Source organism: Pongo pygmaeus, chromosome 5, assembly GCF_028885625.2.
Source record: "Pongo pygmaeus isolate AG05252 chromosome 5, NHGRI_mPonPyg2-v2.0_pri, whole genome shotgun sequence".
NCBI lineage: Eukaryota > Metazoa > Chordata > Mammalia > Primates > Hominidae > Pongo > Pongo pygmaeus.
The window spans coordinates 163760046-163785445 of record NC_072378.2 but is presented as its reverse complement, the minus strand read 5'-3'; the positions used below and the strand labels follow the sequence as shown (position 1 = coordinate 163785445).

The 25400-nt window shown below is 41.0% G+C and overlaps 1 protein-coding gene across 5 annotated transcripts in view; it reads right to left on the bottom strand.

Annotated features, from left to right (window-relative positions):
- The window catches only part of PACRG (parkin coregulated), a 590797-nt gene that overhangs the window by 218216 nt on the left and 347181 nt on the right, over positions 1-25400 (bottom strand). For all 5 annotated transcript variants that reach the window (XR_008503040.2, XM_054490453.2, XM_054490457.2 and 2 more), the window contains exon 4: positions 14509-14658. Coding sequence is in view for 4 of the 5 variants with exons in the window: in XM_054490453.2 (XP_054346428.1) it covers positions 14509-14658 (150 nt within the window). In the remaining variant the exon portion in view is untranslated. The remainder of the gene's footprint in view (positions 1-14508; positions 14659-25400) is intronic.

Below are 25400 nucleotides of genomic sequence, written 5' to 3'. Positions count from 1 at the left end.
AAAGTAAGAATAACAATTCCAAAAATAATACAGTGTCAAGCTGCGCTACCTTCGCTAAATGTTGGCAGTTAATTTTGTATCCTCTTGAACATGTACTTCAAGCTCCCAGTCATGGTCATCCAGGCATCAATTTTTTGATGATTTCATTCCAAAACCTCAATTCTACAGATGTCCCTCCAATATTTCTGTCCCCTTGTTATTCAATCGAACACGAATCAAGGTATTGTTGTGAAAGGACTTTGCAAACAGAATTAAGGTTACTAATCTGCTGACCTTAAAATAAGGGATTATTCCACATAATTGCATGCCTTGTAACAAAAAAAAGGTGGAACAAATTTAGAAGGTTAGTTAACACTCTGCTTGAGCAATACTCTTTGTTATCTGGGTGGGAATCACATGAGCCCTTGAAAGCAGAAGAGGAAGGCAGATGAGTTGCAGCAGAAGGGGAGGCCGAGTGATAAGTAGCCCTCCATTGCTGGCTTTGAAGATGAGACGGTCATGGGCCAGGGAATGTGGGCCGCCTCTAGCAGTTGAGAGCTCCCCACTGCTGCCAACCAGCCAGGAAATGGAGATCTCAGTCCTGCAACCATTAGAACCGATTTCTGTCAACACCTGGGATGAGCCTAGAAGCAGATTCTTCCTCAGAATCTCTACAAGGAACACAGGGCAACTGACACTTTGATCCCTTTATTAGATTCGAATCATATTACATAGCTGAGTCTGCTGAATTTCTGATCTGCAGAACTGTGAGATAATATGTGGGTGTTGTCCTAAGCGGCTAAATTTGTGACAATAGAAAACCAATACACTCTCCCTCCATCCACCCATTCAGCAAATATTTATTGATCTCAGGAACTGCTAAGAACAATTGCTGAGCTGGTGATAAAGCAGTGAAGAAAAAGACAAAAGTCCCTGCCTTCATGGAATTTACATTTAGTAACAATACCTACATTAAAACAAATAAACAAACAAACAAATAAACAAACGCTAGCTTTCAGCTCATTGCTGTTTGATCTCACAGGCCTATTAGATTAGAACAAGACTAGACCTACTAAGCAGTCCTCATGATGGGAAATGCACCAGGTGATGTATCATCCTCCCTGACCATATGTCATACACATTTGGGTGGACTCGCAAATCTAGTTGGTTGGTAGCTTCAGGACAAATGGTCTCTAACACGCTTTGGTTGGGTTTATAAGCAAGACATACATATCATCATGTGGTCCTTAGCAAAGATTTAGCAAAAATCATATACATTGCAGCTCCTAGCAAAGATCTGGAAAAAATATACCCTTAGAAATTTCAGGAGAGACCTGATGGACAGTATTTGGAGGTAGCCCAGAGAGGGAGATTCTCCTTGGGATCTTCCCAGGATGCAAAGCATGTTAGTTGCACTGATGAAGCTGACATTCCTACTCTTCTGCAGGAGGATTATGTTGATGGTGGAAAATCTGAGATTGGTTTGCAGTTCTTCACTGTTTCATTAGCCGACAGAGCATTAAGCCTAAACAGCACTCTTTTTGCCATTTAGCAATCTCAGTAAGTCTGCCATCAGTGCTGGATTTTACTGTTCCAAGTTGTACCCTGACCTCAGAGTCAGCTTATTAAAGAGAGGAGTAGAAGGTAAGGATGTATGGTTAGAAGGAACATAAAGTTTGCAGGATGGTGTCCATGTGTGGCAAGGTTCCCATCCTTTTCTAGACCTGCTTGTTTCCCGATGGTAGTGAAAACCTCCTTCATCCCTCAGGCCTTCCGTGGCTGTACGCATTGATTCAGGTTCACCGGGCGAGGCTCTGGGGAAGTCTTTGAGGGATTTGGTAAATTGGAAATGACTGTGTGGACACATAGTGTCCGTTTTTAAAGGATTTTTTAGGAAGCTTTGCTGCGCTGGCACATAGTAAGCACTCAACTTTTTTTTTTTAAATGAATCAGTGAAGGATGTACTATGTGGTTCTCTCTTTGGCATTCCCCCCGAAAAAAAACTTTCATAAAAACCATATATGTGGTTTCAATAAAAACCACATTGCTCTCTAATGCTTTTGGAGGTAGCCTGGTGCATCTTTGTGTAGGCAGCGCAACCAGGCTTAAGGTGAGAGCAGGAAGGCGTCATGTTCCACAGCCGCCAGTGGCTAGCTCAGCAGGTACATGAAGAAAGGTGAATGTACAGGTTGTTTTTTAAGCAGGTTTTTACAGGCCTGACATCACACTCCTTCTCCTCACTCCACGGTTGTCTATGGTCCTAACAGAAATTCTTCTAGAAATTTTAGTTGGTCATCAAAAAAATAGAAACGGTACTGATTCTTTTTGAATATCATTATCCTACACTCACAGCTTTTAAGAAACTTTGGAAGGACAAAATATGCTTCCAGAAAGAACAACATCTAAGACATTTGGTTAGGTGATTGTTTACCATATTTATAATAAATAAAGACACATACAAATATATGCTACATTCAGTGATTTCTGTTAGAAAAACTATAAACTTCTCAAAACCCGATATACACAAATAAATATCCAACTAGCATGCAGGTCAAACACAAAGCTTAAAATAGTGGGAAAATTACCAGGCAATAATCCTGTCATTATGGGCCAATTACATTCTTGTTTTTTAAATTTCAGTATTGTATCATTCGTTTTTTAGTTTGTGACAAAGATACTTCCAAGAAATGAACTTAAGATGAAATGTAGGGTTTTTCGGGAGCAGGGGCAGAGGCAGAGTTGTAATCAGTATGCAAAATCTAAATTAAAAGTCATTGAATGGAGAGTGATTTTTAATTTCATTGTATAACCACCTCAAAATGAATATAAATATGCTCACTAAAGCTCATATTAAAGTACTGTATTTAAGAGCAAAAAAAGTAAATTGATCTTCGAGGGCTCTGAATAGAACTTGGTCGTAATAACGTTGCCATCATTACCTTTCTTCTTTATTACTTGGAACATTAATTCAAGATGTACATGAGAATATAATACAGAAAGCAGGCAAGCAAGAAAATATCAATAATATTTGCAGTTTTTCTAGGGAATATGTCCATTGTATTTTTCAACTCCACATTTATTGATGGTTAAGCTTATTCTGAGCCATTTATATTCCATTCTGTCAAAGTAAAAATTACAGATTTTTAAGAAAGGCAATAAAATGGAAAGCTGATTTCATACTAAGTGGAACATTTCTCCAACAGTCTCCTATTTGGAGAAAGCAAAGCACAGGTGTGGCAGGGAGCTGACACGAGGGTCCCTCGACCTGGGTGAGCTGTGGGCCCAGGCAGGTGTGGGGGCCGCCGTCAGCAGAACTGCTTAAAAAGTCGCGGGGAACTGGCCACGCGCTGGGGGGACGGCGGGACGTGCCTTGGTGTTCTCGGAGGGCTTGGTGGCTGTGCTCTGCTCCTGACCCGGCAGCTGGAACCCTCTCGAGCAGCCTGAAGGTGTCCCTAGGGGCTGGCCGCGCGACGCCTGGGCCTTCCCTGCGGTGCAGAATGGAAAGGCCGAGGCAGCAGGGCTGGAGGCCGGGCAGCACGCCGGGCGATCAGGGCTCGGCATGGGAGTGGGTTTCTCACGGCGAGCGTGCACGGGTGGGGGCATTTTTGACCCTGTGTGATAGGAATCGAGAAGGGCCCAGGGATCCCAGCACGAGAGGCTGAGGCGAATGCAGCTGCAGGGCCGTGGAGGCTGGACACAGGTCCCTGCAGGGGAGGCCGCGGTGAGTTCGGACCCAGCCGTAGCCGCCTCCACCGGGCTGTCCTCGGCCCCTGGGGCCGCCCTGGAGTCCAGGCAGCCACGGCTCCCGCGTCATTCCCGCCCTCCTGACCTCTGCGGCGGGGAACTCCTACACGGAGGCAGGGAGAGGCGAGGCGACACAGCCTGTCCCTCTGCGAGCTCCTAGCCTGGAGCCCGTCCGCGCTGGGAGGGGAGAGAAGGTCTGAGAGCGAAGCAAGCTGCGCGTTCCCATCAGTCTCCCGGAGAGCACGTGTGATTCAAAGAGCCTGGGAACTCAGGGGAGGGCAGAACAATTTACTCACCCTCACTACCCACCCCTGCGAGGGGTTCCGCAGTGGCAGGGAAAGGCTCCTCCACCCAGTCAAGCTTAGCTTTTGTCTCTCACCCCCTTTAAACGGACCTTTTAACGATGGCATGAATAGTGATATTCAACATAACAATTACACTTGGTGACATTCTTATTTTCTCTGCAATGTCCACAAAGAGGCCTTTAAAAAGTCATTAGTTGGTGCTCATGGAAGATTTGCATATAAAGGAAAATCAGAATGAACTCTTAATTATCAGCAAATCCAGAATAGGTGATATTTTAGGGGACTTAAAACTACAAATTATGAGCTGACTGAATAGAGAAGCCTCCTTAAATTAAAGCTTTAGAAATTGCTATTTGCTTTCTTGCTCAGATTAAGTAAAACTTTCTGTTGCATAAATAGAAAAGAACGCTGTTTTCTCTTGGGCGAATATCTGCATGCCTGCTCATTTGGGGCCCATCTTGAGCATTTAAATACATTAAAGCATATTATACAGATTTCTCTAGGCAGATCTGTAAGGCCTTAGCTGAATTGGTGGCAATCTCTGATTGGGAAATGTACCAGTTCTCAGTTAGCAGGAGGGATGTCACTGGCCAAGCACTGGAAACCAGCCACAACCCAGCCATTTTGTCTGTGGATCCCTGTTGGGGTACCTCAGAGTGGTGGAGGGGTGACAAGGTGTCAGAGGCGTTTAAACCAGAGCAACTCCATCTTAAATAGATGCTGGGTAAAATGAGGCTGGGACCCACTGGGCTGCATCCCCAGACAGTGAAGGGATTCTAAGTCACAGGATGAAATAGGAGGTTGGCACAAGACACAGGTCATAAAGACCTTGCTGATGAAATGAATCGCAGTAAAGAAGCTGGCCCAAACCCATCAAAACCAAGATGGCAATGAGAGTGACCTCTGGTTGTCCTCACTGCTACACTCCCAGCAGCGCCATGACAGTTTACAGACGCCACGGCAACATCAGGAAGTTACACTATACGGTCTCAAAAGGGGAGACGTGAATAATCCACCCGTCGTTTAGCATATCATCAAGAAATAACCATAAAAATGGGCAACCAGCAGCCCTTGGGGCTGCTCTGTCTATGGAGTAGCCATTCTTTTATTTCTTTACTTTCTTAATAAACTTGCTTTCACTTTACTCTATGGACTTGCCCTGAATTCTGTCTCACGTGAGATCCAAGAACGCTCTCTTTGGATCTGGATCAGGACCCCTTTCCTGTAACAAAAGCACACATTCCAAACATGGCTTTGAAAACAGGTCCAGCCAAAAGCCAATTGTCCCAACTGTCACCTGGCATCTGGGCTCTCCCGCCTGGTGAGGAGGGATACAAGAAATAGGACCTCTACCCAGCAAGGCAGACTGGGAATAACCGGAGGGGCGAGCCCTCTCTTCTGCTAGTGGGGGCGGAGTCAGGGGAGGTTACTGAAAGGATGGGATATCTGAGTGTGGATCTGGAGGGAAGAGCAGAGATATCTCCCAGAGGTCCCTAGACTGGCAGTAGGGTGGCTCACAGGCTGAGAAGCAGGCTTCAGATCACATGGCCTGTTCCACACACAGGCAGGGGGCATGCCAGTTCTAGCTCCATCCTGAGCTGCTGTTTCCATACTGCAGTTCCCTTTGAGGACTGAACTCTGACCTTTTACTTGTCTTGCCCAAATTCCTATCTAAGGGACCTGGAGAGTCACGCCCCACAAACCATAAAATCTCATCAGAGGGGTTTCATTTAACCCTATATAATGTGGCTTACTTTCCAGGCTGACTCTGGCATAACCTCACATGACAGACAAAGAAGAAAATCAAAATATTTCACCCCAAAATGTGTTTCTTTGCTGTATTTTGAAATGGCCTGAAAACTCATTTTAGTGGGGAGAAAGTTGTATCTATAAAGAATCTCTGTTAACAGAATAGATCTTTCCCCATTCCATGCCCTTCCAGTCGTGAAGAGATTTACGGAGAGTCCAGCATCTTTTAAGGGTCTGATTAGGAAACATCTGAAAACTTATTTTCTCTAAGGGTACCACCTATGAGACTTCATCTATATAATAAGAAACCTGGTTTCCACAACCCCTTATCTTGACCCTGACACTCTTTTCTGTTGATTCCAGGTGTTTAGACAATAACTTAACTCTTTCAACCAATTGCCAATCAGGAAGTTTTGAACCCACTATGACCTGTAAACCACCACCCTTCTGGACCAAACCAATGTATACCCCACACATATCAATTGATGTCTTATGTCTCCCTAAAACATATAAAAACCAAGCTGTAACTCAACCACCTTAGGCACATCTTCTCAGGACCTCCTGAGACTGTGCCTTGGGTCATGGTCACCCATATTTGGCTCAGAAGAAGCCTCTTTAAATATTTTACAGAGTGTGAGTCTTTTTGTGGACACCTTTCATCACCGTTTCAGAACCAATGAATGGGATTCTCCTACACAAGCCATTCTAGATACACCACATTTGCCACTGGTCCAGAAACAATGGGGATGTGCCTGGGCCATGAACCTGTCTGCAACTCAGTATCCTCTTGGCAGTCTGATCCCTTCAGGTAAAGTTGCATAAGTGGGGACAGTGGTAAAGCCAGATGCTGGTGAAATGGGGATGTCCAGGAGAAACCTGGACACGACAACTTGGAGATTTATACAGAGAAACCACAAATATAAGGGCCAATCGAAAACAGAACACAGTGGAAAGAGGTTGGGATTTCACCACTTCACTGGGGCAGGCCAGTGAACCTGCTGATGCAGCCCTGTGCGTAGGTCACTACTCAGCCCTTCTTTGCAATGATGTGAGAGGGCCAAGGAAGGAACTAAACTGTCTTCAGGGGAAGGGAGAGCTGAGCAGTGAAAGTTTGTCTGGGTTGGAATATTTGCAATTAGGAATTAGTAGCATCTAGGAAATGAACTTTGCATTGCATTTCTGACTGCTGGCATATGGGAAAGGTATTGATTCTTGAATATTTATTTCATATCTAATCATCTTAGATGTTAATTATGATGTTAACTTATATAAATTTCACTTAATTTTCTTGGAAGGACCACATAAAGCCACATATATTCGGTTCTCTCCATAAATCCTGTGCTGCGGGTAGGAGACATTTACCTAACACGCTAGTTTCAAAGCACTTACACTCGATTCCACAATTAATTCCCCTCCTTCTCTCCAAGTAGATACTCCTGAAAAATGACCTTCTTATAGTTCTCTGCAAGTCAATGAGCTGCTTTAATCCTCCCAATAACTTCATTTTTAAATTATGGAGACTGAGGCACCGAGTTGTTACATAACCCGTCAAAAGCCACAGCTGGCAAACAGAGTTTGAACCCAGAAAAACTGCAGCCAGAGCCTTTGCTCCTCAGTGCTGTGCTCGGCAGCTGCATGCTTTGTCCCATTTCTTGTTTCTCCACAAATTATTCCATCTGCCCAAAGCATCTTCCCCTGCCTTGTCCACCAGGTGACCCGCATTTATTGGTACAAACCCCTTCGGGCACAGAGGGGCCTGAGCCTCCTGCCCAGCTGGTTTGGGCCGGGACAGGCCCAGGTGAACCGGCCTCACCGTGGCCAGGTCCCTGGAGACTGGGCTGGTGCAGCAGCACCCTGGGGTGCTGCTATGGGATCCCCAGGGCAGCATCCAGAGCTGTTGGAAGTGTGAGCTTCCATCTCTGGTTAGTTTGCAGCATTACTGAAGAAGAAGAGAAACATCAATTCCCTGCTTCTCCCCTACTCAAAACTTATCCAGGTCCAGTTTCTTTCTTAACTAAACAAACCCTTCCTGCTGAAAGGAAAAGGCATGACATTTTTGTTGTTGAAAGGGGAGTTTTCATTAGTCCGCGCAGAGCAGGCTCAGTATCAGTAGTTACAGCAATGTGAAGGAGTGAAATGAACATAAAACCTCTACCTTTATTTATCAAAGATGAGATTTTCTCTCCACAGGCTATAGGAAAGAGTTATATCATCTGGACTGGATTGAATAGTGTCTCCCCCAAATTCCTGTCTTTTCCAGAACTTTAGGATGTGGCCTTACTTGGAAATAGGGTCATTGCCAATGTAAGTAGTTAAGATAAAGTCATATTGGAGTATCGGAGTAGGGTGGGCCCTTAATCCAATCCTTATGAGGGCTGGTATTCTCATAGGAAGAGAAGAGACACAGAGACAGATGCACAGGAAGAAAGGCCACATGAAGATGGGGCGGGACTGGAGTGACACGTCATCCACAAGCCAAGTAGCTCAAGGATGGCTGGCACCTCCGGAAGCTCAAGGACGCTGGCACCTCAGGAAGCCAGAAGCAGCAGGAAGGAGGCTTCCCCGGAGCCTGCAGTGAGAGCCGACCCTGTCCACACCTTGATCTTTAACTCGTAGCCTCCAGAACTGGGAGATGATACATTTCTGTTGTTGAAGCCATTGTGTGTATGGTAATTTGTTACGTGGCTCCAGGAAGCTAAGACACAGCCTTCAGAGCTGGATTCTGATTTCTTTAGTCATCACCCTACCAGGTTACAGACAACTCAGAATAGTCCTTCCCTCCGGGCAGGTGCAACCAGGGAGGTCTACAGAGAACAGCACATAGAGACGTAATTTACAGTTTGTGACTGACCCCACTCCCTTGATGCTTTTTATAAGTGGATTTGGGTTGAAAATAGACTCAAATGTAGCAGTCTCAGTGAAGAGGAAAGGCGTTTAACCTCATAAGCATGTGTAGGTTTCACCATGGTAAAGAGGTCTTTATGGGCTGACCACGCGTGGGGGCAACAGGTGAGGGAGGGAGGCCTGAGCCCTTCCCAGGACCACCTGCTGTCCTGGGCTGCCCTCTCACTTAGATCATTGCACAACCATCTGTTTCTGTAGAAATGAGTCCTCTGTCCCCATCGTCAAAGATTTTCCAGGCTTTGGGAGCTCTGCTTATAGAGAATGCTTGGAAGAAGTAGGGATATTGCACTTGGAGAATCGAGGGGGAAGGAAAGTTTTCTATAATTTCCCGAGGGCTTGCTATATGTGGAAAAGGATTAACCATTGTGCTGTGTAGTTTAGACGAGAGAGGTGAACCAGATGGAAATGTTAGGTGTAAATTTCCTTTCAAAACAGGAGCTGCCTTTCTCTTTGGAAGTAGAACAGGCTACCCCTTGAAGTAGTGAGGCTGCTTGGACAAGATGGAATAAATAAGTACTGGTTGTGTAGGCTGAGTTAGTGAACTAATTTCACACGAGCACATATTAGGCACCTGATTCTACTAGGTGTGCCAAGCTCCACATAAGAAAAGGAAAGACCAACACAAACATTTTGCCTTCGTGGAAGTAATGATTGTATAATTTGGTAAATTGGAGATATTCTTAGACCAAAGGACTCCTACATGGATCTTCCATCTTTATAATCTCAGGATTCTCTGTAGACAAATGAGTTCAGCGTGCGTGGAGGAAGTGCTCAGAGAGACTAGATATATGCATGACAATTCCAAATCTAACTTTCAGAAATGTGGGGGGCTGTAGTTCTAATAATTTCCTCCGTGAATTTAGGATAATCTCATGGTTCAAATTTAACACATTTAACCATTTCAAAGGGACTTTGAAGTAAATTTCTAAAATGTAAATCATGAATGCAAAATTGTTCAGAATTCCATGGGGAATGAACTTTAATTCCAAAATTAAATGTAAATCTCTGTGAGGAGAAATAACCTTTATATACATCAACTATGGGACAGAAAAACTGAAAGTTTTGTTGCTGCTGTTGTTGTCTGGTAGACAATTCATTCCCAGAAGTTCATCAACGTTTGAAAAGAGCATAAGAATTGGTCCCAGAGAACTCACACGAATATCAAAGAGGGTTATCAAGGAGGGTTTGAATCAGGTTGACTTACAAGGCCTAGGTTCTCCTTAGAATTTGTTTTAAAAGATGATCAACATAAAATAATTACTTCTATTTTTTAGAAGCCATTTAAATTACAGGTCAAAGACCTTGTACAAACATCCTAAAATTTTGCAAACTTCAGGCATCTTCATTCCCTACATGTTTTCATGTGCCTGCATCTGAATTAAAATTTTAAGTCTCTTTAATGAACTTTTTATTAGTCTATAATGGTATACATCTTAGATTTATCTTAGATAAAGCCAAGCTATTTGATTTCTACAAATGTGGGGACGTGATATTTTATTATTATGTTCACTTTTGCATAATTCATGACATAAATTTACAACATTATCAGAGTCTCTGATATCTGGAGTCTGAAATCTTTCAGGTAGGGATTGTTTCAGAACTATTGGTACTGTTAGAAATGAACCAAAATATGGTAAACAGGCCTGTCGGAGAGCCCTAATCTGCTGGCGGAGCCCATATTCCAGCTGTAAATGCTTTAATGGCATTTATTGGCTCATGCTCCTCAAATGTAATACTCTGCAACATTAATTTGGTAGTTTCATCTCTGAAAGCTATAAATTGAAGATTCCTATTGTTTTAATTTTCTGTAACCTTTAATAACAGTTGTGAAAGAACATAGGAAAGAATAAATTGCTATTGGCTGTATGACAAATGCATTCAAGGAATATTTTGTAGGAGCTCCCCTTTCTCTTTCCCCTCAAAGCAGTCAGTGGAAAGACAGCATGTTTTACGTCCAAAATTCACTGTTTAGAATGCAAGGAAATAAGCTCAAAAGCTTAGATAGCAGTTTGGTTGTTTCGAAGAGGACCCTGGCCCAGGCTTTCCTTGTCTGTGCTGGAAAGAGATTTCTCTTTTGTAAATACGATGCTCCCTAAACACCAGTCACATATTCAAGCTGAAAGATTATGCCAGGAAAGGATGGATTTGAAAACCTGTTACCAGTGAATGAATCTGAGTCTTTCACTTATTTGGCCACTCGCCCTGCATTTGGCAATTAGAGGCAAAATGAACCATTTGAAGCAAAGGCACTGACGCAGCTGGTGAGACTGGGAGGCCACATGCCACTCACAGGCTCACAGAGGGCCAAGCGACAGGTCACCCAACGAGAGAGCGCTATGGGTCACACACAACACTTTCAGTTGCCTGGTTGTGTTGTTACATAATAATTGATAAAGCATGATATTCTTCTATAATATATACTATTGTATATGTATATAATGTTGTGTAATAATAATGGCTCTCTCATTAATACCTGGTCATGGACAGGCTCCATGTGAAGGTGCCCTGAACACCTTGTCTCTAATTATGCCCACCCTAATGAAAAGTTGTTACGATGCATATTTTGTGTAGACAGAAAAATTGATGATTAGAGACTTTAAGGGATTTGCCTGAAGGCACAGCTTTTCTGGCTCCAAAATGTTACTGTTTAGTCTACACTACCATTCACATCTCAGATTTATCTGTTCTTGTTTTAACTATAGCCTAATTAAACTCTGTGAAAAATATTATGAACACTCAAGAGGATATAGCCACTTTCTGTGCTAGAACAAGAATGATCTAGTGCAGCTGGCTCTAAGTTTTCATTGTTCTGATCGTGTAGATGGGGCCTGAATTGGTGCTGTAAGCATGGACTGTTCCTCCCTGCCCTACCTGATTTCCAACTAGTCATTGAAAAGACTGGAAGCCTGGGCTCCTCACATGGGCCACTGTGCCAATGTCCAGGTCCCTGGCTCTGCAACCCCCATTGCTTATTTCAGAGGAAGTTCATGTGACATTAAAACAGGAGACATTGTAAAAACTTCAGGCAGTAGAACTGATCTAATGTTTGCTCTTCGAGGGGATGCTGATAGACAGACAGGTCATTTTATTTGAAAGAATATTTTCTCTCATTCTTTTTTGTCACTTGTATCTGGTCTCATTCTAAAAAGAATTTTGTAGTGGGACTTGAAAGAAATATTTGTGAATCTGAGTTTAACGAGACATTGATTTACATAAAAGAGAAATACAAAAAAAAGAGGAATACAGAAATGTGCAATTGTTCTCAAATACATTGAAATTTAAGATAAGTTTTTTCTACTGCTACATACTGTCAATTTCTAATGTAATTTTAATTGTAAATAATTATATCTGTTACTAAGGACATCTGCTTACATAAAATAAGTATATATAATTTTGTGATGTATATCATAAAGCAGGCTTTATTAAAATGTTATTAAAGCTAAATCATTTTTCTAGTGAAAATTCTAATGTAATTGAAAATCCTGTGATGAGCTTTTTTTTTCTGAAAGAATTGGATCTGGGGTAACATAGCTACTTTAAGGAACAGTTTTAAGTTTTTATAGCTAGAATGCTCCAATTTTGTAATAGGACCCTCTGAAAATACAGCAAACTGCAGGCTGGCATTGTTGTGACAGGTTTCCAAGATAAGTAGAAAATGAAGCGGAAGATAATATTTTTCCCTTCAAATGTCAGAAAAATGTTAAGGAGAAAAATAATTTAAATGTAGAATTCCTGGTGCATGCGTTTAGAAAGACTCCAAAAGAATTAGCTGAGTTTGGAACCAATTAAGGACTCTAGTATGAACTTTAAATGTCCCACATTGATAAAATCTTACTAGGGATTTATTCTTAAAGTCAATAATTTTCTTTGTTAAGTATATGAACACCTGTGAGTTAAAGATTTAAAGAAAAACTATACTGAGAAAGCAGTAGAAACCAATTGTTTTATTTAATAGCCTAGAGCTCCCAACAAGATTTATCTGTCTTTGTGGCAGCAATATTTATCCATCTTTATAGATTTCCTTGAGGATAAAGAAAGATTCTAATTGTCCTTTGAACATCACTGATTTTCTACTTTTATACAGGGATACAGAATGATGCTTAGATATAAGTTCTAGCTTTTCTTGTGTGACCAACAAAAGCATTAAAGCAGTGTTGCAGTAGCTACCTATTCCTAGATACTCAGGCAAGAAAGGAGAAATGTGTTCAGGCTCATCTTCCATGATCATCAAGTACAGAAACAAATGTTCACATGGGAGAAAAGCTACAAGAGGCAACTTTTACAACTATTAAATGGAAATAGTACTAGTACATGCATCATAGGTTTGCATGAGGATTACTGAGGAAATATTAGTGAATCTCACACTTCAAAAATGTTAACTAAGACATTTGGGGGTGGCTGTTCTCTGATGCTTCCATCTCTTTAATAATGCTCTCATCTCTATCAGAACATCTTTATCTCTATCTCCCTCAAATTACTAGAATCTAAATATAAGGTGTGTAGTTAGAGTTTCTTTTATGGACCTTAATTGAACAAGGTGCACATCAGGAGTCTCCCACAACTTCATGGATATTTGCTGCTACTATATGGTAAAAATATGAACTATGAATGAAGACTATTTAAATAAGTATTTTCCAAATGTACGAATGTTGTTACTAAAACATTAAGTTTTGACAATAAGAGAGTCAATTATTAAAATCCAGTTATTACTTTGCTTAAAGACTAACCATCTTGCCTCAATGTTCACCTTACCCACAGCTCTTCAGATAATTTGAACAGAATACCATTGCAAGCACTCCATTACAGGCATTTGTAAGCTCCTATAACTCCAGTTTGAAGTCCTTTTTCTAAATATTTATAGTATTTAACATATAAGCCGGTTCTACTATTGAAAGAGAGCTAAAAGCTTTTTGAGAATTCCGTGATTTCCTGAATAGTCTATGCCTGGAGCAAACATAATAGCAATTGAGTAATAATATAAAAAATAGTGATTTCAAACAAAAGTTTGTTTGTGGCAGGAGCTGCCGTAAACTCAGCTTCTTGTTTGATTTTTTTTCTTGAATGTACGATGAGCAGATCATGTTGCAAAAGTTTCATTCAGTGCTCCATTAAATTGCTAACTTATTGATACCACTGTCAGGAAATACCTTCAATGTTGACTTATACCATGCATGTGAGAAGTATGGAACTTCAAAATTAACAACAAAAAAGAAAATTAGACTCATCATTTCAAGGAAATCACACTCTTAATGAATAGATGTGCATCCGCTGCCTGCCAAGGGTCACCAAAACCTTGCTAATATCTTTGTTAGGGTAAAATAGAGCCATCTGAATTCATCTGTGTTTTCCAAAGCTTACAGAATAATACTACAAAAAAAATGAATCATCAAAACCATTTATCACATTTTAATAATAGTGCTTAAAAATTCATCTTAAACCAATGGAAAAAAACTGACTGAAATTGTAACAGGAAGTATCTAAAGGTAGAATCACTACCAAGAAAAAGAACAAACTCAAAACTTACTAATGTATTCAAAAGATCATTAAAAAAACTTCACAATTTAATTATTGGAAGCTTATAGAACTGCTTCAGCGCTTCTGTACTGAGTAAGTAAGCTGTACGTGAGGAGTAATAAATGAAATTGTTAATTTTACTGTTTCCCTAGGGAGTAGCTGGAGAAGGGGTGGGAATATGCTATTTAGATCTCCAAATGGATCATGGTTTATATGCAATAATAAATCCTAAACATGTTGCTAATTAACTCTACTTCAAACCACTCCCTTTTTCTTTGGCTTAAAAGACATTTTGACTCGTGGGCTCACTCACCATTCATATTCTTAAAGATGTTCAGGACAGGGAGGATTTGACGGTAATAAGGCACCAAGGCCTTGCCGACCATCTCAGCTGACACAACCAGATGCTGGAGGACCTTGAGAGTGACACAGATGACCTGTCGGTTTCGGAGGTTCAAGGCATCTATACGGTAAAAGAAGGACCAAGCAGAAAATATTTTAATGGAAAGCATCAGTTCTACAAGGTTAAGGTAAAGTTGTCTTGTGAATGCATTTAATTAAACTGTGCTCTACTGGGGACCAATGGGCCTTTATTATTACAGCTTTGGATGACACATTGCAACCCTAATGTTTTAAATGGAATCTTGTCTGATTACTGTTTATTCTTGCCATCGCCACTAAGTTCTCACCAGCCCTAGGAATGCAGCTCATTTTCCCCTCACAGAAGAGGCCGGGGCTCTGAGTTGGATATGCAGTATGAAAGACAAAAGATCAGTTAGTGTCGCTGGAGTTAAAGGAACCCATGCGGGTTGACAACAGATATATTTTCATGCAGCAATCTCTTTCATGCAACAATCCATACCATTCTTAAAACCATTAACATGGAACAAACATTTATTCGGGAAGAAGGGTGGGGTGTGGTGTTCAAAAGTATAGGCTGGTTACAAACACCGAGAATATTCTTGGTAGAAGTGAACATAAAGTGACTATGTTTAGGCCCTTAAGAAAGTAGGAAAGAAAAGCAAAATTTTTTAAAGTTCAGTTGGAAGGAATCAACATATAAGCTATAAGAGACCACAGGAATATGATAGTTCTAAAGAAACAGTTCTGAGTACAAAGTAACAAGCTGTACTGCAGAGACAGAGCAAGAGATGCCACCAGGTAGGGTCTGAAAGGCACCATTTGCCCCAGTGGGAAGTGCAGGGGCCAGGAATCAGGATGCTGATAACTGGCTGTGTGAGCTTGGCCAACTTACTGGCATTTTCTTGGCCCCAGTTTCTTCAATCATGGGAGCCTGTAATGCACTTTCTAAGGTGGCTAAAAGTACCATGGTTTAAGGAGAAGAGCCAGATAAAACATCTATTATAGAAGGTCAAAAGTGTGATTAATAAAATGTGATGCCTCAGATGACTCCAAGAAGAAGTCAAAGGCTCTTATTTGTAAGATGTTCTACCTTCTAATGAAAAAGATTGACTATGACCTTAAAGCAGATGCCACTGTGAAGGGACAAAAGGACCCAGGCTATAAAAAGAAATGACGCTTTGGTCAATACATCTCTGAGGCAGTCCTCACATTGTTCTTGAACTCCAGCTCACATTTCCATCAGCCTGGATCTTGTCAGAACCTCAAATTCAGTTTGTTCCAAAGACTAAATTTCCTCCCTGAACTTTCTTTTCTTCCCTATGTTCCTCATATTTAGTAAAGATAAACCTTGTTCCCAGTCACTCCAGGTCAAAGCCTGTTTCTCCTCCTTCGCAATCCTCATGTTACCAAATCATCTGGTTTTCCTTTTGCAGTATCTCTTGAATTTGTGTCTCCCTCTCCATCCTCACCAACACTCCTCTGGTCCTGGTCTCCATCCTCACCTCCTCTCCTCCACTGCCAGTCTCCATCCTCACCTCCTCTGCTCTGGTCCCAGTCTCCATCCTCACTGCCTCTCCTTTGGCCTCACTCTCCATCTTCACCTCCTCTCCTCTGGTCTCATTCTCCATCCTCACCTCTTCTCCTCTGGTCCTGGTCTCCATCCTCACCTCCTCTCCCCTGGTCCTGGTCTCCATCCTCACCTCTTCTCCTCTGGTCCTGGTCTCCATCCTCACCTCCTCTCCCCTGGTCCTGGTCTCCATCCTCACCTCCTCTCCCCTGGTCCTGGTCTCCATCCTCACCTCCTCTCCTCTGGTCTCACTCTCCATCCTCACCTCCTCTCCTCTGGTCCTGGTCTCCATCCTCACCTCCTCTCCCCTGGTCCTGGTCTCCATCCTCACCTCCTCTCATCTGGTCCTGGTCTCCATCCTCACCTCCTCTCCTCTGGTCTCATTCTCCATCCTCACCTCTTCTCCTCTGGTCCTGGTCTCCATCCTCACCTCCTCTCCCCGGTCCTGGTCTCCATCCTCACCTCCTCTCCTCTGGTCTCACTCTCCATCCTCACCTCCTCTCCCCTGGTCCTGGTCTCCATCCTCACCTCCTCTCCTCTGGTCTCACTCTCCATCTTCATCTCCTCTCCTCTGGTCCTGGTTTCCATCTTCACCTTCTCTCTTTTCATCCTGGTCTTTGTTTTCATCTTCTCTCCTCCAGTCCCAGTCTCCATTTTCACCATCTCTCTTCTGGTTCCTGTTTCCATCCTCACCTCCTCTTCTCTGGTCCTGGTCTTCATCCTCACCTCCTCTCCTCTGGTCCTGGTCTCTAGCCTTACCTCCTCTCCCCTGGTCCTTATCTCCAGCCTCACCTCCTCTTCTCTGGTCCCAGTCTCCATCCTCATCTTCTCTCTCTGGTCTCACTCTCCATCCTCACCTTCTCTCCACTAGGTCTCCATTCTTATTGCCACTCCTCTGGTTCTGATCCTTGGGATCCATTCACTGGAGCACTGGTCTGCTCTTGTACGGATCTCTTTTCTTTCTGTCTTTCTCCACTTCCCCAACCTGTCTTTCAACGTACTGCTGGGTTAACCTCCCTCAAGCATAGCTGATCATCTCACCACCTGCTAAAGTTGCTCAGAGCCCCCTACCCGCTTCCATTGGCTACAGAAGTTGTGGGATGCTCTGCAGTGTTTTTATACTACAGCCCCTAGTTTGTTGCTGAAAGGGATGAATCATACCCCACTTTATTTTTTAAAATTTTCTAGTGATTCCAGAGGAAATAGCTGCAAAACCGCTAAATGATACCTTATTTTCCAAGACTTATAACTGAGGATTTGGTTTAGTTCAAACTTATCCTAAGTGCTTCCTTTATGCCTGGCTAGTTTGAACTAAACCGAATCCTGTGTTAAAAGTCCTAGAATATAAGGTATCATTTAGCGGTTTCACAGACATTTCCTCTGGAATCACTAGGAAGTTTTTTTTTAAAAAATGTGGTCAGATTCATCCCCCCTAGCAACGAACTAGGGTTTGTTGTATGAAAACACTTCAGAGCCCCCAACAACTTCTGGTCCAGTCCAGACTCTGTTCTTGTTTAGTTTGAAAGTAAATACAAATGTAATGAAAAGAGACGGCTCAGCCTTCACTCAGGGAACCAACCTAAATATAACCATAGAACTCAGCAGCATGATGGCTCATTACAGCAGCAGTTAGACACACTGCAGGACAAAATATATCTGCTGAAAAACAACTAAAATTAGAATGCTATCATTTAGCTTAAGAGCTGGAGTCATGAGATATTCAAGAACAAGGTTTCAGATCACCATGAGAAGGTGAGGAGGAAGAAGGCACGCAGCGTGTTGTACAGTCAGCAGTAGAGACTCTCTATTTGGTCTTATCCGATCTAAAAGCTGTTTTGCCTTTTTAGAATGTCAGGGGTTAGTGAGCCTTATGTACTGACAAGCTCAGGTTACCAGGAGAACTGGGAGGCCAGAAATGTTCTGAGGATTGGGGGCAGTTGACATTCTTTCAAAAAGTCTACCAACTATGCTCAATGGATTTAGGCTTCAGGACTGCACAGCTCTGTGTGTGATTCACAGCACCTGTAGCTAACATGTAGTGAGCACCTCCATGTGCCAGGAATTAAACCGAGCACTTCACCTGTATTAACTTACTTAGGCTTCCCTCACCAAATGTCTATTGAGAGTGCATGTATTACGTGCCCATCACTGTTTTAGGAATTGGAAAGATGGAAATGAATCAGGCAAGTATGGTACCAACCTCTTGGGGTTTGTAAAATAGTATGGAAGAAGATATTAAACAAGTATGACAAATGTGACAATTACACATAAGAAGGACAGGGCGTTTAAGCAGACAATCAAGTCCCGCGCCCAGTCTAGGGTTAAGGGAAGGCTCCCAGACGCAGGAACAAACCCCAGGGCTGAGTAGATGTCATTTACATGAAGAGTTTCCAGGAGAGGAAGCAGCGCGCTAGGGACTAGCTTCCCAGCAAGGAGTTCTTTCACTGCAGGGGCTGCTCCAGCTTGGCTGCATGAGATTCCCCTGGGGGATTCAAGACCTGAGATAGTAGAAAGATACCCTGACTGGATGTGTCACTGGGAGTGTGTCTTTCTTGGGATCGTTTGGAAGTGCTGGGGAGGAGTATGGAGGTGTGTACAAAAGGAGGGTGAGGCTGTAGTGATTTTTCCCAAGCTCAAGAATCCCTGGGTCCCACCTTGCCGTATCAACCAAACAGAATCAGATGTTTGAGATCCTGGGTTTCTTTCTTTTCTCTTTATTCATCTCTCCCTCCCATCCCACTCCTTAAAAAGGACTCAGAGCCACAGCTAGCTAAATGTCTTAGAAACTGCTTAGTGAGGAAGGATTAGACAGAACCACATGGGTGTGTTGTTTGCATTTCTGTATATATTAAAAGAAATGTATGACTGAGCACATACAGTCCTCACTCCATTTCGTAGATTTTGTTTTTGTGTTTTCAAAAAAGCTGTTCTGTTGACACTATGAAGTCATAAGTAGGAGAGCCTGTGGAAGGTAACAAAGCGATTACTACCTGAATGTGGTAATTGCAGAAAAGGTTTTGGTGACCGTTGTAGTCACTGGATGCTGGCTTATCCCAGTGTTGTTCTTTTAGTGTGTGCCCACCGAAGGTTGCAATAAAACAGCCTGGGTATGCTGATCTACTGCCAATGTGAGAGAAGAATTTTGCCCTGTAGAATATACTGGTATCAAGGAGTAAATTTATATACATATATATATATTTTATATATATATATATACACACACACATGCACACATATGGATATATGAGATATGTGAGTAACACTAACATTAAATTTGTATTAGGTTTATGTCTATGTCTATACCTAATTGATCATTTGGGCATGCATTAATAATCTCTCTCACGATGGATAATGATATTAACTACTAGGACATAGATTAGATATTAGCTATTAGGAAATCTTGACTGAATTAACATGGTTGTGATAAACGTTATGGGATTGACAGTGACCAAGAAGTAAAATGCCTGAACTGTTACGCGTAATGGCATCTAAAATGGAGCTCTAAGTCCTCCTAAATGGACAGGTAATGGCTCTAAAACTTCTGCAGTGGCTGTGAAACAAAGCCAGGATGTGCACTATTTAAAAGCCTCTTAGCTTCATCCAACAGGGATTTCTTACACTGCCCATTTTCTCTTCAGTTCCTCTATTTCTCTTCTTCATTCTCAGAGAATTAAGATACACCATCAAGTCGGAAGTCTTTTTGTTCTTACTGTCACAGTGGAATTAAAGCAAAAAGATTTTTTTTTGAAACAAAGTTCTTTTCCTTTGAAAAAGTATGCTAACAGGTATAAAGAGAATATGATTTTGTAGCTTGAAAGAGAAGAAATGTGTTTATTCTTTTGTTGATGGGCCTGAAAGCTATTGTCAAGACATAAGTGAGGACTTTGAACTCAAGATTTAAGGTTTTGAAAAGGTTCTAACATGAGGAGTCTACTGACATTATAGATCAACAAATGGAACCTTTCTATTCAGAAAATTGGATTTCTATCGTACTGCTTACTGGCTTTAAGTATAATAAACAAGATAGAGGCCTCAGATATAGAGAAATTGCTGAAGAATAAGGAAAAAATAATTTAAAGTCAAGGGTGGTAAAAGTTATTTATCTTAAATGGTTATATGCTACATGTATAATTTTCTCAGGCATAAAATCCACTATTTTATGATTTTTTTTGCAAAGTGAGGACTTTTTCTACTATTAGATGTCATTCACTACTGTGGTATCAGGAAAAAAGGAAACATTTCTGCTTCTTCTTTTAAAACAAGGAACACCAAACAAAAGGCAAAAGCAAACAAAATTCTAAAAAATATTTTTGACATATGCTTTAAATGTTAATAGCCTTAATATACAAATGGCTATCACAACCCAATAAAGGATTGAATCTTCCAATTAAAAAAATGGGCAAGGCACATAAACAGACAATGCACAAATTAATACATAAAAATGAACATTTACTATTCTGGAATGTTCAACTTGTGAAACCCAGAAAATCTGAGACAGGTCTCAGTTAATTTAGGAGGTTTATTTTGCCAAGGTTGAGGACGCACCTGTGACACAGCCTCAGGATGTCCTGATGACACGTACCCAAGGTGGTTGGGACACAGCTTGGTTTTATACATTTTAGGGAGACATGAGACATCAGTCAATATATGTAAGATGTACATTGGTTTGGTCTGGAAACGCAGGACAACTTAAAGCAAAAGCAGTAAGACTGGAAGTGGGGAGGGAGCTTCCAGGTCACAGAGAGGTGATACACAAACAGTTACATTCGTTTGAGTTTCAGATGAGCCTCTCCAAAGGAGGCCAATCAGATCTGCATCTATCTCAGTGAGCAGAGGGGTGACTTTGATAGAATGAGAGGCAGGTTTGCCCTAAGCAGTTTCCAGCTTGACTTTTCCTGAGTGATTTTGGGGGCCCAAGATATTTTCCTTTCACAAACTTCATTGGTAATTTTTAATATCATGTTAACACAGAGTTGTTGACAATTTAACACTGTCACTGTGGAAACAGGTTTGAGAAAAGAGAAAAGAGGAGACGCCCTCATAGACACCACGTTATAAACTATTCCAACCTTTCTACAGAGCAGTTTGGCAATAAACCTAGAAGCCATAAAAATGCATACAACAGCTAACCCAGCAGTTTCATTTCTGGGTAGTCAGTCCAAGGATTTAGGCAAATGTGCACAAAGCATTGTAGGAAAGAATGCTAAGCCCAGTATTATTGATAATTAGAAACAATCTAAATGTTCTAAGAACAACAATTGTTTAAGTAAACTATAGTATATCCACACAATGAAAAACTATAAAATTATTAGTCATCTAATTGAAAAAATAGTTTAAAATAGGAAAATGTTTAAGACACAAGTGACTAAAGAAGTAAACTATAAAGCATATTTGCACTCGGACCTCATTTTATAAAATAGAATGTAAACTGAATAAATACTAGAAACTTGTGTACTGAGACGCTAACAGGAGGGACCATCTTTTCCATAGACATACGTTCCACTAAAAGATAAGCGCTTTTAAAAACTGCTTTCTAAAAAATTATCAATATACAGTGTATATTTTTTTGTTATTACATATTCTTCATGATTGTAACTTTGTATTTTAATAGATCAGAATTCAATCCCTTTCTCATTGTTCTTTCTCCATATTCTCTCGATTATTTTTAACCCTTTATTTTTTGAGACAAACTTTAAGATAATTGGTTGAAACTGAAAACGTGCTTGGACCTTTGGTAAAATTCGAGAATAACTTGGCAGACAATTGCCATCTTTACTACTGAATCTTTCCATTAGGAACATGATATCTCTTCAATTTCCTTGTCTTTAAGTTCCTTGGAAAAGTTTTATAGTATTTTTTCACATAGATCCTGCATAATTTTGTTAGATATACTCAAAGAAATTCTATATTTTGTTGTTATTTGTGTAAAATTATTTAATCCCAATATTCTTCCTAAAGGTTATTGATAATATACACATAAAAGTATATGACTTTTGTACACTTACTTTGTTAACAGGTTAACTTATTTAATTCCCTTACTGGATCTAATTGTTTTTGAGTGAATTAAGTTGGATTTTATATGTAATGATATTACCAAAAATATTGTTAAATTTGTGTTTGCTTTCTAATATTTATCTCTCCTTTTTTGGTCAGGTGACAGAGGCTAGAATTTCTAAAAGAAAATACAGCATTATAGTGCTGAGAGCAGGCATGTTAGTTTTTTTTTTTTATCATTCTTATGTATTTTAATACCTTATTTTGTTTAGTGGGTAAAATACATATAACATAAAATACGGCATTTACTCCCCCTCACTTTTTTTTCTGAGACAGGGTTTTACTCTGTCACCCTAGCTGGAGTGCAGTGGCGTGACCATAGCTCACTGTAGCTTAATCCACCTGGGCTTAAGTGATCCTGTCACCTCAGCCTCCTGAGTAGCTGGAACTACAGGCACGCACCACCACGCCTGGCTAATTTTTTTATATTTGTAGAGGTGGGGTCTCACTATGTTGCCCAAGCTAGTCTCAAACTTCTGGGTTCAAGTGATCTGCCCTCCTTGGCCTTCCAAAGTGTTGGGATTAACAGGCGTGAGCCACCACGCCTTTTCACCTTTTTTAAGTATACAATTTAGTGGCATTAATTACATTTACAATGTTGTGCAAGTCTCACCATTATCTTTTTCCAAAAATTTTTCATCACCCACAACTCTGTAGCCATTAAGCAAAGACTCTCCATGCCCCTGCTCTAGTCCCTGATAATCTACTTTTCGTCTTTATGAATTTGTCTATTATAGTGTCTCATAGAATTTTATTATTTTTTCTGAAGTTAAAATATTTAATGAATATTTGATGTTTTGGGCCCATTATAGCGTTAGTTGAATTAGATTACAATGGATATAAATTTTGCCAGTTTAGGAGTACCAACCATATAATTTTCTATTTTATAGAGTAGAATGAATCCAAAATATATTTTCAAACCAAATTTAGATTTCAAAATTGTAGAATTTTTTCTCCTTCCATAACAGAGCTCAACTGCTATATAAGTAAATATGACACAGCCTGATTTATCATATTCCTAGGCAATTAAAGTATGATCGATTTAGATCAGCTATTACGGACATGAGGTAAGCCTATAATAAGGGTTACATTTTTTTTCTTTAATTCATTGTTTTCAAGTTTCTCCTACTTGAAGTAAATGTTATACAAAAAATATTGATTTTTCTCTCAACACATATAGAATATGTAAAATATATAAATACCATAACATGCCATGTAACTATCTTTATGCAAAACTCAGATTTTCCATCAAAGTTTTGCCATTACAAGTGGCTGACTCTGTTTCAATTTTTCAATAGATCAAAATATATTCTTTCATGGCTGTAGAATATAATTTAGTATTTGGTGAAAGTGTTTGGCCATTCTCTCCATGACATACTTTGTTTTAAATGTAGATACATAATTAATGCTATTTGTTTGAGTATATGAAAGTATTCAGTTACCAAAATGGTCTCCATGATGCAGTCCCTAGCATGATCTATTTGACACTCCCCATATTCCATACATAGAGAATGAAACCTGAAGCATCATGTCATCCAACATACTCCTTTTTAGTCTTATTGCCCCGGTTGGGCCTGCACTTGCTTACACACGTATGAGCACATCTCACAGCAACTGAGAGTAAACCCATCAGCACTGTGGCACTGTCAGAGGCGGGGCAGGTTCGTGTCTTTGGAGCACCTTGTTCCTCTGTACCTAAACTGCTGTCTCAGTTCATCTGCAAAGATTGGGGTGAAAACTGAAAGGGTGACCAAAGGAAGGAGTTAGCACCATTTTCAGAGTAAAAACCAAGACAATGCTGCATCATGCACCACTACTTCTAAGAATGACTAGGGCTGGGCACAGTGGCTCAAGCCTGTAATCCCATCACTTTGGGAGGCCGAGGTGGGCGGATCACGAGGTCACCAGATCGAGACCATCCTGGATAACACGGTGAAACCCCGTCTCTACTAAAAATACAAAAAATTAGCTGGGCATGGTGGTGGGCGCCTGTAGTTCCAGCTACTAAGGGAGGCTGAGGCAGGAGGATGGAATGAACCCGGGAGGCGGAGGTTGTAGTGAGCCGAGACCGTGCCACTGCACTCCAGCCTGGGTGACGGAGTGAGACTCCATCTCAAAAAAAAAAAAAAAAAAAGAAAGAAAAAGAATGACTGCTACATTTCTTCTTCTGGTTGAGAAAAGGTATCTACATTTCCACAGGGTTTAGAAGTAGTGGAGTGTAAAGAAAGATACAATGTGCACAGGCTCTTCACAAAACAAGGCAAAAGATGTGCACAAAATACAAGATGGGTAAACAGATCAATTTCCAAGAAGGAGTTTGAAAACTACACACAGCTAAGCCTGACATCAATAACTGGTGTGATTCTAGGACTGATTATTTAAGCAGGTGATTCGGGAGCTCCTAGGAAAATAGTAGTTGTTACCAGGAGTCTGAGTGAGCTCTCTGGAATAAGGCCAGCAGAGCTAACCTCATGTATTCTAATATGTTTCCTCATAAAGGAGATCATAAATAAACTGTATCAGCAAAGCATCTGGCAAGGCCTCTATGGTTTTCCTTGTAGGGAAGATACAGGAATGGTTGAAAAATTAGGCTTTTTCTTTCTTTCTTTTCTTTTTTTTTAACTCTGTGAACAATTGTATCCAAGTAATATGCACTAATGATTTGGTACCAGCCTGTACAGCCCTGAGTGGGATACCTCATGTATCTATATTTGACCGAGTCCAGTTTCCATTTAAAGTTTTTACTGTAACTTGGATGAATGTTATAGAATCCAAATCTATCAATTTTTTTTGATGACCCCAATTTAGAAATCTGCAGAGACATAACCATGAAGGAAAACCAAGGATATAAAAATAATTTATTCTTATTGCTACCTTGATTGGGCACCATTCTAAATGTTCCATTTGTATAATCTCATTACTCCTTACAATGTCTCTGGGCAATGAGTTTTCTAATGCCCTGGGACAGTTAAAAGAGTTAGTGGCCTGAGATCACATAGCTAGTTAGTAGCAAGCTGGGATCTGGTCTGCACACTCAACATGCTTAGGCTCCTCACCCTCCCAGCGTACCCACAGGCATGGGATACTGGTGTACAGCCAACTTGGCGTGTGCTCATGAGAAATGTTCAAAGCTGCACAGCAAACATAGAATCTAGTGTGGACTTTGAGCAGGCAGTCGAGACACCTACTGTGTCTTGTGCTTTGGTGGCTTAAGGAATAAG